We start from the raw sequence: 15086 nt of genomic DNA, 5'->3' as shown, positions 1-15086 counted from the left end.
GCCTGCCAATGCAGGGGATTCAAGAGATGCAAGAGATGTGGGTTCAATCCCTGGGTCGGGAAGATCCCCTGGAGGAGGGCCTGGCACTCCACTCCAGTATTCTTGCCTGGAGAATCCCATGGACAGAGGAGCCTGGTGGGCTACAGTCCATGGGATTACAAAGAGTCAGTAGCAGCTGAAGCTGCCTAGCACGCATGCATGGTTTGATTGTATTTCTTTGTGTCTGCGTGCTGGTTCTGCCGCATTGGCTTATCCAGTAGAAACGATTTTGGCATCACAGCTGCCTGTTTTTTTCAGACTCTCTCCGAGTCTCGGGGACAAGTGCTCTGTAGGACTTGCCGTGGGAAACTCTTAGATGAGTATGTAAAGGGACAGCATGTTTAACATTAAGGTTGCTTCCGTTTCTTACTTGTATTTATAAGTTTAGAGGTATTTGGTTTTCTACATAAAGGTGATTTGAACTTATCTTTGATCCTTTGATTCTGCCTGCCTAAAGGCATATGCAGTTCTAGACTTCACTTATTAGTTGTTAATATTTTAATTAGTTTTTGTGTTTTAATTAGTTGCTCTTGACTTTACTTTGAACAGGGAGCTCATTGTGAATTTCTGAGATGAAATTCACATCATGAATTTCTCAGCTTTCCTTAAGATCCAGTAAACTTGCCAGCTTTACTTCCACTTAACTTACAATGTACAACTAAAATGTAATTACAGAGATGAGCGAGAAAATTGCCCTGTGCTGTTCTTGTTCTTTTACACGTTACATTCTGCTCCCAGAACTGAGCACCTTTCCTCTTTGGTTTTATGGAATCTACTTTTTATTAAAAGTTTTTACTCGAGGGGAAGTCAGAAGCCATAGAGCATGCTCATCTTTATTTCCTGGACTCAAGTGTAGACAGAGCCCAGGGGCCTTGCTGTCAACTGCCAGGATGAGTGAAGTCAAGCTGGTGCAGAAGCCAGTAGAGGGATTCCCTTCACTGCCTGGACCGTCTTACACCTGAGGCTTGGATATGATTAATGAGATTCTTTAGATCAAAGGAGAGGGCAGGGGGGAAGGCGAGGGTTTAACTTCAGCACAGAATTGAACATGGCACCCTATGCAGGTAAATGGATAGACACAGTACTAACCTTGGTGGTGATAGTTAACACTGAGGAAGTGTAACTGGCTATATGCCAGATGCAGCAGGCCAGAACTGAGTGTACTTTGTCACTTGCCTGTAAGTGGAGGCCTATAGTGTGACAGGAGAGGAAAGGGGAGCCCTGGATGGAACTTCTAACCATCTGGGGCGTCAGCTCCTGGAAGAACCGTTCATTCCTCTAGTCAGAAGTACAAGAGAGAGTCCAGTCAACCTCAGCTAAAGCTGATGTTGCCAAGCCTGTCAAGGTTCAGATCTCAAGCAAAATGTATTTTTCTGATGTTTTAAGTTATTAAAGAATTAATTAAAAAGTAGGATGCTGTTAGGGGCTAGGTCTTTTTATATCCTTTGTCTGAAAATTGCACTTTGTGTGGACTGGAATTATTTTTTGCCAAGGCTGAATGGAACACGGGATTTAAGACAGCAGAGCAAACAATCTGAGTCATATGAAATTTCAGGAAGTACTCAGAGAAGACTGTTAAAAGCAGTTAGCCCTGCCTGTAAATATGACCCCTATTGCTGGGGTTGCTGTGCTGTTACTGCAGAGAGCCAGATGAATAGTTCAGGCTCTGTGGTCTCTGTCAGAATGGCTCGGTTCTCCCATTGTAGTGTGAAAGCAGCCATGCGTTGTACGTGAACAAACGCACATGCTGTGTTCCAGTAAAACCTCATTTGTGAACATCGAAATTTGAGTTTCATAGAATTCGCATGTCGTGAAGTTGCATTTATCTCCTCCCCGAATCTGGCCGATAGAAGCAGGCAGTGCGCCCAGTCACCTGACTGCTGTTTTTATGTGTAAAGGCAAGGGCAGAGAGGGGAGCGGTGTCTTCTCTTCCAAGGCCCCATATTTGAATAGAGGAAAGGGGCAGTGCTGTCTGCCCGCCTGGGCTCGGGGAGGGGGTAGAGGGTCCTAGCCTTTGCACGCCCACCCTGACCCTCTGCCCACCTGGGCTCAGGGAGGGGAGCGAGGGTCCTAGCCTTTGCACGCCCACCCTGACCCTCTGCCCACCTGGGCTCAGGGAGGGGAGCGAGGGTCCTAGCCTTTGCACGCCCACCCTGACCCTCTGCCCACCTGGGCTCGGGGAGGGGAACGAGGGTCCTAGCCTTTGCACGCCCACCCTGACCCTTGTCTTTAGCAGTGACTGTCTTGGCCTAATTCTGATTCATGTTGAGAAGTGGTGAAGAATGTAGGGAGCTATATGAGTTTCTTTTGCTGTTGTAACAAATTACTGCAAATATAGTAACTTAAACCAACAGAAATTTATTATCTGACAGTTCTAGCGTTCAGAAGTCCAAAATCCATTTTTCTGACCTAAAGTTAAAGTGCCAGCAGAGCTGGCTCCTTCTGAGTCTCTAGCAGAGAATCCATTCTCTTGCTTATCTGTTAGTAGCTTCTAGAGTCTGCTTGCTTTCCTTACTTCATGGCTCTGTCTTCCCATCTTCAAAGCAACGCTGTAACATCTTCCAGTCTTTCCGACTCTGACCATCTGGTGTCCCTCTGATAAGAACCATTATAGTTACATGAGGCTCACCTAGTAATTCAAGATAACCTTCCCATCTTCAAATTGTTAATCATACATACCTAGAAAGGTCTCTTGTATTTTCTGACCAGTTCTTATTCTCTGACACCAGCTGGGAGTCCAACAATTCAAATCCAATCTGACCCTAACTACCTCACGTTAGTGGTGTCAGGTCCCATAACTTCGTGACTCAGTCTCACAGGACTGTCCCACTTGATGCGAGGTGCAAATGGGGTCCCCAGGCTACATTTTTGCCCAGCTGACTGCAGACTCAGGGCTTCCCAGGGTACCCCTCAGGTTTGATAATTCAGTAGAATGACTTTACATTCTACTGCAAGTGTCCTGTAAAGGGACAGTCACATGGGAGGGATACGCAGGATGGGGCAGGGCACAGAACTTGTAGGCCTTTTTTAGGCCTGCCATCTTGTGGACACTTTGGTGTGTTCATCAGCCCATTTGAAACCTTTCCAAACTCATTGTTTAGGATTATTCATGATAGTTCTGTCACATAGGCACGACTGATTGGATCATTGGCCAATGGTAATTGAACTCAGTCTCCAGCTGTCTTCCCTTCCTCTGAGATGGGAGGTTGAGGTTGAAAGTGTCAACTGTCTGATCTGATCTTATGGTTGGTTCCTGTGGCAGCAGCTCCCTCCTGAAGCCGTCTACAGGCCCAGTGATAGTCACCTAATACATTAGCATAAACTAAGGAGGGGGCTTGTTAGGATTAACCAGAGCCCTTCCTGTCACACAGGGACTTCAAGGATTTCAGAAGCTCTGTGCCAGAAACCTGGGGACAAAGATTAAATATATATTTATTATATCACACCTCTTTTGCCATGTGAGGTAACATAAACTAAAGTTTCAAGTTTAGTATGTGGACGTTTTTCAGTGACCATTATTTCACCTAGCACAGTCTACCCTTTGGCCTCTAAAGATTCGTGTCCATACTATGTGCAAAATACATTCACCTCATCTTGAGATCCCTCAAATTCTTGAACTGTTACAGCACCAACTCAAGTCTAAAATCTTATCCAAGTCTCATTAGTGTCCCAAGTCTTACCATCTGAATTACATATGGTTGAGATTCTGGGTGTGATTCACTCCGGGGCAGGATTCCTTTTTATCTTTGGGCTCGTGGAACTGGACAGCAGGCTGTCTGCTCCCAAAATACAGTGGAGGGACAGGCATAGGGTAGCAGTTTTAGACATTATCCTCTAAAAAAGGAGAAAATTGAGGGAAGAGAGGAGTCATTGGTCCCAAGCAATTTCAAAATCCACTTGGGCAAACTCAGGTTTTGAGGCTTGGGAATAATCCTCTGTGGCTTGAGGCTCTGCCCACAGAGTCATCCTTCCTTTTTCTTGAAGGGTAAGGGTAACACATGTTTTCACCCGAATAGTTTTATCAGTCTTCTTTCGTTCTTTCTCTGTGCATTTCATCCATGTCGGCAGGGTTTCTACTGGTGTGACATTCTTAAAAACCTTGTGGGCCTCACGTGCATGTCATGGGGATTTATGCACCAGTGGGCAGTATAGAGTGTGCTGTCGAGCTTTCTCAGATGACCCATCTCTGTTCCTGATTTCTGCTGAGATGACTGAGGGGGATGCGGAACATGCTTGATCTCCTTAAAGAGCTCTCTGGGTGACGGAACACTCACCTTTGAGTTCTTCCAAGTCATTAGCAAAAGGTTGTCCAGCCACACCCTCAGCTTTCTCTCCAGAGCACACTTTCCTAACAGTGAACGTTCTAGTTTTCAGCGTCTTTTGCTATCTGGATGGACCAGTTCAGTTCAGTCACTCAGTCGTGTCCGACTCTTTGCGACCCCATGAATCGCAGCACGCCTGGCCTCCCTGTCCATCACCAACTCCCGGAGTTCACCCAAACTCACGTCCATCGGGTCGGTGATGCCATCCAGCCATCTCATCCTCTGTCATCCCCTTCTCCTCCTGCCCGCAATCCCTCCCAGCATCAGAGTCTTTTCCAATAAGTCAACTCTTCGCATGAGGTGGCCAAAGTACTGGAGTTTCAGCTTCAGCATCATTGCTTCCAAAGAACACCCAGGGCTGATCTCCTTCAGAATGGACTGGTTGGATCTCCTTGCAGTCCAAGGGACTCTCAAGAGTCTTCTCCAACACCACAGTTCAAAAGCATCAATTCTGGGTGGACCAAGAGTTTCCCAAATTATACCTGGCTCCCTCTTAGTCTGCTTTATCTCTCCTTGCATTTTCACCATGTGCAGCAAGAGGGAATCAGGCCACACCGTCAGTATGTTGCTTGGAAATCAGCTCAGCTAAATACCAGTTCCATCTTTTGCTAAGCTTCTGCCACGGCAGGAAAAGGACTGCCTTTCTTCCAGTTTCCATGCCCATGTCCTTCACTTCCTTCTGGGGTCTCGAACCCGCGGTGCCTTCAGTGTCCACGTTTCTACCAGTGATTTGTTCAGTGCGTCTTGGCTTTTCGTGTCATGCGTCTCAAAAGTCTTCCAGCCTCTGCTTGTCACCAAAGTCCAAAACCACTTCCGTGTATTTTTTATCTGTTACAGCAGCACCCCGTTTCTTTCACCCAAGTCAGTGTCTTGTTGCTGCTGTGACAAATGGCTATAGCTTAGTGGTTTAGCACAGCGTAGATCTGTTATCTCACAGTTGTGGGGCTCAGAAGTCTACAGTGGGTCAGCATGGCTGAGTCCCTTCTGGAGGCTCTAGAAGAGAGTCTTTTCCTGGACTTTTTGAGCTTCTAGAGGCTCCTGCATTTCTTGGCTCATGACCACCTTCTCTGACTCTTATAAGACCTGTGTGATATACTGGGGCCACCTGGTTAATCTGGGATAGTCTTTTTGTCTCAAGGTCCTTAATCTACTCAAGGCTGCAAAAGTCGCCTTTGCCACGTAAAGTGACACATGGACAGGTTTAGGGGATTAAGATGTGGGCCCCTGGGAGGGCCAAAAATCTGCCCACCGCGGGAACTGTTAGCCAGTGGGCTTTGCGTTCTTGGGATCATCATTCAAAGTGCAGGTTAAAGAACAGGAATGTGTCTGACTTTGTCTTTTTTGAACACCTTATGCAGGAACTTGGGTACAATTGGCGTTGCTGTTGACTTGATTCTTCTTTTTCGTGAACTACGAGTGGAACAGGACTCCCTGTTGACAGGTAACTGACAGTGTGAATTGTGGATTATTTATATCTTTGACAAGGATTTAAATACCACTGCTTTGAGTATTATATCATTCATTAGAGCAAATGTTCTGTATATTGTGAAACAGAAACTTCATTAGTGATATTAAAGAGTGATCACAAAGGAGAGTTGTAGTAACTTCCTTTCCTCCGTTGTAGGCTGTGTCCTTCCCTCCGACAGTCATTCGGAGTCTTTGCCTTGGTGCACTTCTGCATGTGACTACCTGTGGAGACAGGGCCTTTACACAGAGGATTAAGATGAAGTGTGGTCTCAGGGGTGGGCCCTAATCTGGCGAGACTGGGGTCCTTACAGGAAGGGGACATTAAGACACAGACAGGCGCAGGGGACTGAGCTCGTGAGAACACAGAAGATGACCATCTGCAAACCGAGGAGAGAGGACTCAGGAAACCAGGCCTGCCAACTGGAAGAAAACAAATTCTTGTTCAAGCCCCTCAGTCCATGGTGCTTTGTGAAGGCAGCCCTAGCAGAGGGAGTGTCTTTTAACACATGTGGTGTGTCAAGCCCTCTCCTAGGTGTTGGGTGTGATCTGAACAGTGACCATAGCATACAGACATGTCTGTCTTCAGGGTGCTTACGTTCCAGCGAGGGCAGCCTTGCATTACATATATTAAATAAGTCAGATATATAGCATGACAGAGAAGGAAGTTAGCTCTGATTGTTTAATAGCTGCTGATGCGGGATTAAGAGGAAACCATGCTCCTTAATACGAAGACAGGAACTCCTTCCAGGCTTTGGGATGTTTTTGGTTCTTGGGCTACTTGCGTCAGCACAACTCCTTTGGACAGGGGTTGTTATCATAACATTATATTTTAAAAAACAGAATTTTAACAGATGATCTCTTTACCCAAAGAATTGAAATACTTGTTGGTAAACCTGTCATTTAATAAGAACGTTTCAAATGTATTAAATATCCAGTTTATAAAATGTACTAGATTGGAGGTGAAGAAAATTCTTTTTTAGTAATAATTCAATGAGTCATTATTTTTAAATGAGAAATCTCCAGCTGTATTTAAAATACGATTTGATTTATATGTTAATTTATACACAGTTCTTAATGCCTATGCTTACATAAAGTGAAGCATACTTCTGTGTATGTTAGTGGGACGCTGCTGTGGGAAGCTAGAGAGAGGATTTGAGCTGATCATTTTTCTTCACAGGCCTGGAAACCGAGGCCCACGGGAGACAGGCTAAGTGAGCTGCTGGAGGTGCTGCCTGGCTTGGCGTAATTCTCATCCTCCTGTGATGTCTTAGTATTTTCATTTAAGACGCATTTGTTAAGATTCCCGCATCATTCTGTTTGATTTAGAATTCTTCCTCTGGGATGTTGTAATTATTTACTTATTTGCTTTTGATTTTATTTATGTTTTTTAAAGTTTTTTGGGGAGTGGCCCACACCTCATGGCATGTGGGATCTTAGTTCCCTGACCAGGGGTCAGACTGGCAGCCCCTGCATTGGAAGCTTGGGGTCTTGCCTTAACCCCTGGGCCACCAGGAAAGGCCCTGTAATTATTTTTTGAACTAATTAAATCATGCAAGAATTTGCACACAAAGTGTTTGCTCTAAGTTTTTTTAAACAGCAGTAATTTCTTGAGTATTCTCAATTTGGTAGGGTATAGGATTAGGTTGTAACGTGTTTTAAAATGTTATGTATTTAAAAGTATTTTCGTAGCTCCATTTTATGATAAAGCAAAAGCCTCAGAGCTCAAATTAGAGGATTAAAGATCAGCAATAAAATACAGATTTCACTCCCTTGCCTGGAAAGGCAGTTATTTTTGAAGTCTGACTGTGGTGTGGTAATTCAGACAGGGAGTTCAGAATGTACTACGTTTTGTAATTGCTGTGAAGTACGATGTGGTGGGTAGTATGTCCCTGACAGAGCTGAGGAACTCGGGTGGGCAGGAGTAGGCTTCTCTCATAATGATGGATTCCTAAATAAGACGCCCAGAGGAAGCTGCACAAACGCTGTGATTAAATAACTATTAGCGAGGAGCCAGCCTCCTCCACGGTGCTAGGATCCCGTCCCCACTCGCCCACTCAGAGGTCAGCTCTCCTCCCAGCGCTTTCTGCCCTCCGCTCTGCCGTCTGTCCGTGTGTAATAGGATGTGCTCTCCTGTTCTCCATCTGTCCCCTTAACCCTGTGTCCCCCTCGATCACTGCCCCTTTTCTCGGTCCCTCAGTGGCTGCGGAAGATTGGTTACTTGGTGTTTACAGTATGGGATAAAAGATTATTCTGTTCCTTCTTCTCAGGATCAGTTTTCTGTTCCCTGAAGCAAACAGATGATCTAACAGAAAAATCTGAGGAGCCAGTTTCCAAAACTGTTAATGAACTAGTTTGTCATTGATGAATAAGTTAGTCGTTTGGTTGGTGGCTTGGCTGTTCATTGATATTTACCAGTCAGAGAGAGTCGATCTTTATAGACCTGTTTTACTTAAGATGCATTGAGAGTTGTTCGCAGTGCAGGTAGTTGCAGTTGTATCAGCTAATGAATGCATTTCTTGCTGCTGGGACATTGACGTAATGCACCACTTGAAAGTGAACAGCTGGGTAGCATTTGGTGCATTGACAGCGTTGTACAGCCACCGCCTCTGTCTGACTGAGAGGTTCTCATCACCCCAGAGACAAAGCCCGTGTCCCCTGAGAGCTTGCTTCCCACTCCCCACTGCTGGCCACCACCATGCTGTGTTTCGTCGCTCTGGGTTTGCCAAGTCTGGATTTTTCATATAAATGGAATCATAGAATTATGTGACCTTTCTTGTCTGGCTTTTTTCACTTAGCATAATGTTTTTTGAGGTTCATCCACATTGAGCGTGTGTCAGTGCTTCGTTTATTTTTATGACTGAGTGATACTCCGTTGGATGCACAGACCACATTTTTGTCCATCTGTTCACTCATCGTTTCCATGGTTTGACTCTTGGGCCACTCTGGCTATTTAGAATAGTGCTGCCACGAACATGCGTGTACGTGTGTTTATCTGAGTGCCTGTTTTTTTCAGTTCTTTTGAGTATATACCTAGGAGTGGAATTGGTACATCAATTTTGTATTTAATTTTTTAAGAAACTGCCAAACTTTTCCTTCTATATTTTCACCAGCAGGGTTCCAGTTTTCTCCACATCCTTGCTGACATTTGTTTTCCTTTCTCTGGATTATAGTCATCCTTGTGGGTGTGAAGTGGTATCTCATTGTGGTTCTGATTTGCGTTTCCCTAATGACTAACAGTGTTGGACATCTTCTCATGTGCTTTTTGGTTATTTATAAATCTTTGGGGAACTGTCTGTTCGATCTTTGCCCAGGTTTTAATTGGGCTGTTAGATCTCGTTGTCAGGTTGTGAGAGCTATTTGTTTATTGTGGATACTAGGGGTTACGTGGAATCTGTAGACCCACTTGGGGAGAATTGCCATCTTAACGATAGTGTTCTGGCCCATGAGTGTGGGACATCTCTCGCATTTGTTTAGGTCTCCTTTAGTTTTTCAGTTGTGTCAATTTCAAGTAGATAACTTGTGTTGATTAATGGAGTTGGAAGGATATTACTGAGGCAGGGAGGAGAATGGAAGTGATGTTTCTCATGCCTTCTTGAAAGAGGCAGCCAGTGATGTTAATGAATCTTATTTGGATTCAAGAATGAAACTTTGGTGCCACGATGAAACTTAAACACATTTCATAATGCATAAGTTCAAACCTAATAAAATCTTTTTTTAAAAAGTGTTCTAGCTCCTAATGCAGCGCCTGTACTCTCTTTTGATTCTTTTTCTGTGAGAACCTTATTCTTCATAGATTTTTAGCTGGATATTGGTGCCAGAGTTTTGTTACCGCTCTTGAGGTAAGAACTATAATTACGTTGTCAAAATAATATTTAGAGTATTATTTTCAGAGAATAATTGCAGTGGTGTGACGAATATCTTATGCTCATCAAATTTTATGTAAACATAGGCATGACTTATTTTAATTGAGTTATTGGTGTTGTTTTTGGCCTTTGTTCTTCCCTAATCTATAAAAATAATGTTGGGCTTTTTGAGGGGCTTTGTAACATTTGCAATATTTACATAAAGATCAGTTGATAAGCTGTTTGGTAAAAGTAAACTGTCATTTGTACTTGCCTTGAGTTTTCTTTTCTTGTTTCTAGGATGTCTTTAAACCTTTTCCTTCCCAGAATTGTGTTCTGATTCAGAGAGCTAATTTTTAGTTGCCTGATGAGTTGTTGGGTTCATTGGCTTTCAGACTAACTTATATTGTTGGCTCTTCTTGTGTGTGTTAAAATTTTACAAGGATTTCAGTGTTAATATTTTGAAATATTCAGAAGAAATATTAATGTCATTTTTAACTATGACAAGATTAAAATGATTTTTTTATTAACATTTTATAAAATTTTATTATAGAGTAATTTTTTAAATAAATAAATAAAATTTTACAAGGCCTTAATATGCATCTCTGGAGTTATCATCAAAACAATTTTTCATCTGATTCCAAAGAGGATTAGGCAAAAAAAAAAAAATCAGAGAAACAGGACTTACTCCCTAGCTCATCCCTCTGTCCAGTAATTTCTCCTTATTTAATTTCTATAAGAATTTATCTTTTTGTCCAAATCTGACACATAATGTATGCCAGCACCCTTTTTCCCTCCCATGGCCGGTCATTAGTCAGTCAGGCACTCTTCTTGGCAGACTTATAGAGTAATTTTTAAAAGCTCAAAAAAATGAGAGGAAAAATAACCGTCGTCGTCTGTGCAGGCTGCGTTAGACGCTGCTTTTCAGTCATCTCAGTGTCTGTGAGTAGGGTGTGAACGTGTGCTTGCCGTCTTGCATCCTGCTTTATTTTAGATTAAATGTTAACTTAATTCAGTTTTGAGGGTCTTGCTTCAGCATTTTGTTTGCATAGTTTTTTTTTTATCTCAGTGTTTTGCTTTTTGGCCACAGTTTCGCAACTCTGCTTTGAGCGGCCAAAGTCGCGTTACTCTGAATAAGTGACAAGCACGGACTGCTCACACGCCTCAGCCTTCTCCATCTTCACAGCTGCTCTGCCTCTGAGGTGCTGGAGCAGCAGCGATGGGCTTTGAAGGGAGGCCTGGGTTTCGGGAGCCTGCGGACAGAGCCCCGCATGCCCAGCAGAGCAGAGGTCTAGGAGGGTAGAAGCCTGCAAGTCCTCTGCCCTTGAAAATGTCCCCTGGTTGCTGCCTGGTGGGATTTCCTTTAAGGGAGCAGGGCCTTGGTTTCATCCCAGCTTCTCCTGTGGCTCCTTTCCGATGAGCTGGTCCCCGTCCCTGGGAAGAGCTGCAGCTTGTTCTCACCCGTCCTGTGCCACTTGCGGGCTTGGTGGCCCGGGCTGGTGACCCGCTCTTCCGAACTCTGGTGACTGTGCACAGGGGGATGCTGTCGCCCCCGAGGCTATGGAGGTGTTGTGGGGTTCAGTGGGATGATGCAGACAGAACGCGGGCGTCCGCTCTTAGGAAGCAGCGCGTGCCTGTTGGCACTGTCGTCTCTGGCCTCCCGCCTCGGCTCTCGAGGCTGTGTTCATGCCTGTGCTCCTTCCTCAGGAGCGTCCCGCTCTGTTTTCACTCGGGCTCTCGACCCTCCACTCTGCCTGTATGGGCCGCCCTGGCCCCAAGGGAACCACTTCAAGAACAGCAAACAGGAGGCTGTGGGCGTGGGTGCTGGGCGGGCGGAGCTGGGGCCCGTGAGGCACTGGCCTGCGGTCTCAGGTGTGAGCTGAGGCGGGGCTGGGGCAGGGGTGGGCGGCCAGGCGTCCACAGCAGTGTCTGTGACTGCAGACTACACACCGGGCTCAGGTGCCCGTGGGAAGTGGCCTGCTGTCTGTCCTCCTGGGTGTGCGGTCCGGGGCGGCAGCCATTGTGGACCAGGGCCCTGGCTTGTTGCTGACCTGGGCCATGTGCTTGACCACTGTGCCTCTGTGTCTTCACCCGTAAAATGGAGATGACGATCCCTGCCACATGGTGGAAGTTATAATAAATAAGAGTCTATGTAAATAAAGCACTTAGCACGGTGCGAGTGGCATCAGTGATTGTCCAGTGTCGGGCGTTGCTCTGGTTCCGAGGCTGTCGTCACGCAGCTTTGAGCTTAGCCATCTGTGCCGTTTGGGGTTGCTGGGGTAAGCGGTGTCCACAGACTCGCGTCTCCTCCGTGTTCTGTGAGGTTCAGCCAGCGGAGGATCTCGTGGGTGAGTGGAGGCAGCAGGAAGGAGAGCGACGGCTCCCCACTCGTGTCTTCCTTGAACGGCCCCCTTTCCAGCTCCCTTCCTCCAGGAGCCTTTTGGTTTTCCCTCTGAGACACCTGTCAGCCAGCCTGGCCCTTGCTGAGGCCCCGCGCTCAGGGAGGTCTGGGCCCCCTCTGCGGAGCCCCCAGGCTCCTGGGTGCTCAGAGCCTCACCCCTTCCCTTGGGTCTCCAGTGTTAAGGGTGGTGAGTGGTAGTTTCCTGTACCTTAACCTCCGTGTTACCTCAGTGTTGCCTTTTTAGTTTAACTAATGGCCACATATTAAATTTTCTTTGTTAAAGGATAGTTTGGCTTCTTTGTCTGATGACACGGTCCTGGCGGGCTGAGCTGTGTGTGTTTTCCAAGGCTGTGCCTGACAACACCTTTTCTTGCTCCCCTTTCCCTTCCTCCCTGCTGCCCGGGCCCTTCTCGCCATCTCTACACCAGCTGGGGTGCAACCAGGAGACGGAAGCCACATTGCAATTTGACTAGGGAAAATTTAAAAGAAAGAATTACTAACTATAACAAAGGCTTGAAATAACAGGGGATTGACTACTAAGAAGTAAGGAGAATGCCAAAGAATACAGGAATTGCACACAGGAGGAGGGGCCAGGGCTCCAGGGCTGAGATGAGTGTCTCAGGAAGGGGCTCCCCGCTCCCCGCTGAGGTCTGAGATCCAGGCCTCCTTGTGGAGGGCGCAGTGGTGCTGAAGTCGCTGAGGGCTGATGTTGGTGGAACCTGCTGGACACCCACCCTCTGGGGTACAGGGGGACGTCGTCCACAGGCTGCTTCCAGGACGTGGAACTGGCTTCAAAGTGTCTCGAGGAAGCTCCTGCTGCTGGACACTGCTGGTTGTCCCGCTGTGTGGGAGCGCGTCTCTGGAGAAGCTGTTCCTGCAGGAGGTGAGCCCAGAGAAGCAGGAGAAGCTGGGCCAGAGGATGTCCCCAGAACCAGAGGGGAACTCTCCCTTCCCCACAGGGCGGGCTGGGCCAGCTGATGGAGGAGGCGTCTGAAGACCTGCCTTTATGTCTGCAGAGCAGGCTGAGAAGCTTAAGAGGCAGCAGTTGGTAGCTGGTTCTCAGGCAAAAATAATTGAAATGTGCTTTGTTCACGGGTGTAAAGGACTTCAGAGAGCCTTTAGTTCCCAGTGCATTGCGTTCTCATGAACGCTTTGTTATTTTCTAACTGAAATTTTTGCCAGCCTGGTGTGTGTGTAGTACAATCTTGTGGTTTTCCCATGGGCTTGAGTGCTTTTTCTTATATAGGTATGTGTATGTAGACACACGAACTTCCGGGTGGCTCAGCGGTAAAGAATCTGCCTGCCAAGCAGGAGATGCGGATTTGATGATCCCCTGGAGAAGGAAATGCAGCCCACTCCAATATTCTTGCCTGGACAATCACATGGACAGAGGAGCCTGGCGGGCTGCAGTCCGTGGGCTTGTAAAGAGTTGGACACGACTGAGCGCCTGAACAGCAATAACATGTATACACATATATGTTCTGTGGATTTGGACAGATGTGTAGCACATGTGTCCATCATTGTAACATCATACAGAGAAGTTTCACTGCCCTAAAGATCCTCTGTGCTCTGCCTGTTCACACCCGCTCCCAGCCCCTAACCCTGGTGGCCACTTGTCTGCTCACTGTCTCCATAGTTCTGCCTTCTCCAGAATGTTGTAGACTTGGACTCAGGCAGTATGTAGCCTTTTCAGATTGACTTTTCATTTGGTGTTTAATGTTCCTTTTCATAGCTTGGTAGCTCATTTCTTTCTAGTGCCGAATAATACTGCATCGTCTGGATGGGCCTCAGTTTATTTATCCATTCGCCTACTGAAGGGACATCTTGGCTGCTTCCAGGTGTCGGCAGTTAGGAGTAAAGTTGCTGTAAACATTCATGTGCAGGGTTTTGTATGGGCATAAATTTTCATTTCCTTTGGGTAAATTCCATGGAGTGGGACTGCCGAGTTGTGTGCTGAGAGTTTGTTTGGGTTTGTAAGCAGCCACCAGACTGTGATGAAGTGACTGCGTGAGCCTCGTCCCACCCGCTGTGAGCCAGGGTTCCTCTGCGCCACGTCCTCGCCTGCGCTTGACAGCATGCTGGGTTTTGTCCAGAATTCTGCAGTTTTATTTGCTGAAATAGTCTAAATATGTCAACTAGGTTGTTATTAAATCTTACTCAAATCTTCTAAATATGCTGATCGTTTTGTCTGCTTGTTATATAATTTACTGGGAAAAATATATTGTTATTGCTGAATTTAACTGAATTTTTCTCTTTGCTTTATACTTTTGTCCATTTTTCTTTTATATATATTTGAGACCATATTATTAGGTGATTCCAATTTAAAATTATGCCTTTCTGATAAATTCTGAAATGACTTTTTAAAAAACCTTCCAATAATGCTTTTTGCCCTAAAGTTCGCTATGTCTGATTAAGTGGTGTGTGACCACCTTTATAGGCCGGTGTTGTCTTGTGTATCTTTTCACCGTTCTTTGACCATCAGTGCTTCTGTAGCTTTGTATTTACATGTATGTTTTAAATCCAGTCTAAGGGTAACTGTTTCAACTGGAACACATATTCCAGTGATATTGAATGTGACTACAGGTAAATTTGTGCCTACAGTTACAGTCTTTTTTAAAAGTTAGTTAATTTTGTATGAGAAGACTGTTTTGATGAGGGCTTTCCTGGCGGCTCAGCGGTAAAGAAGCCACCTGCCAATGAAGGAGACTCGGATTTGATCCCTGGGTCAGGAAGATCCCCTGGAGAAGGAAGTGGCAACCCACTCCGGTGTTGTTGCCTGGGAAATCCCATGGGCAGGGGAGCCTGGCAGGCTACAGTCTGCGGGGTCGCAGAGTCAGGCACGACTTCGGGACTGGACGGCAGCAGCACGCGTTGCTTTGGAGAGGCTTTTTCATACTAGCGTCACGCCCCAAGTTTCCCTCTGGTGAGAGGCCTGCACAGTTGACAGAAGCGAGCAGAAACTTCTTGTTGGATACTATGAGGAATATTTCTTTTCAGGATATGTTTTAGTGAGTT

General features: G+C 45.9%; 1 protein-coding gene across 3 annotated transcripts in view; it reads left to right on the top strand.

Moving 5' to 3' along the window:
• ATXN10 (ataxin 10) overlaps nucleotides 1-15086 on the top strand; it is a 144116-nt gene that overhangs the window by 26223 nt on the left and 102807 nt on the right. For all 3 annotated transcript variants that reach the window (XM_025282685.3, XM_025282686.2, XM_025282687.2), the window contains exon 3: nucleotides 5720-5802. In XM_025282685.3, the coding sequence (XP_025138470.1) occupies nucleotides 5720-5802 (83 nt within the window). The remainder of the gene's footprint in view (nucleotides 1-5719; nucleotides 5803-15086) is intronic.

The sequence above is a fragment of the Bubalus bubalis genome, chromosome 4 (genome assembly GCF_019923935.1).
Source record: "Bubalus bubalis isolate 160015118507 breed Murrah chromosome 4, NDDB_SH_1, whole genome shotgun sequence".
Lineage (NCBI taxonomy): Eukaryota > Metazoa > Chordata > Mammalia > Artiodactyla > Bovidae > Bubalus > Bubalus bubalis.
The sequence above is the reverse complement of the archived record's forward strand: the minus strand, read 5'-3'. Positions and strand labels throughout refer to the sequence as shown.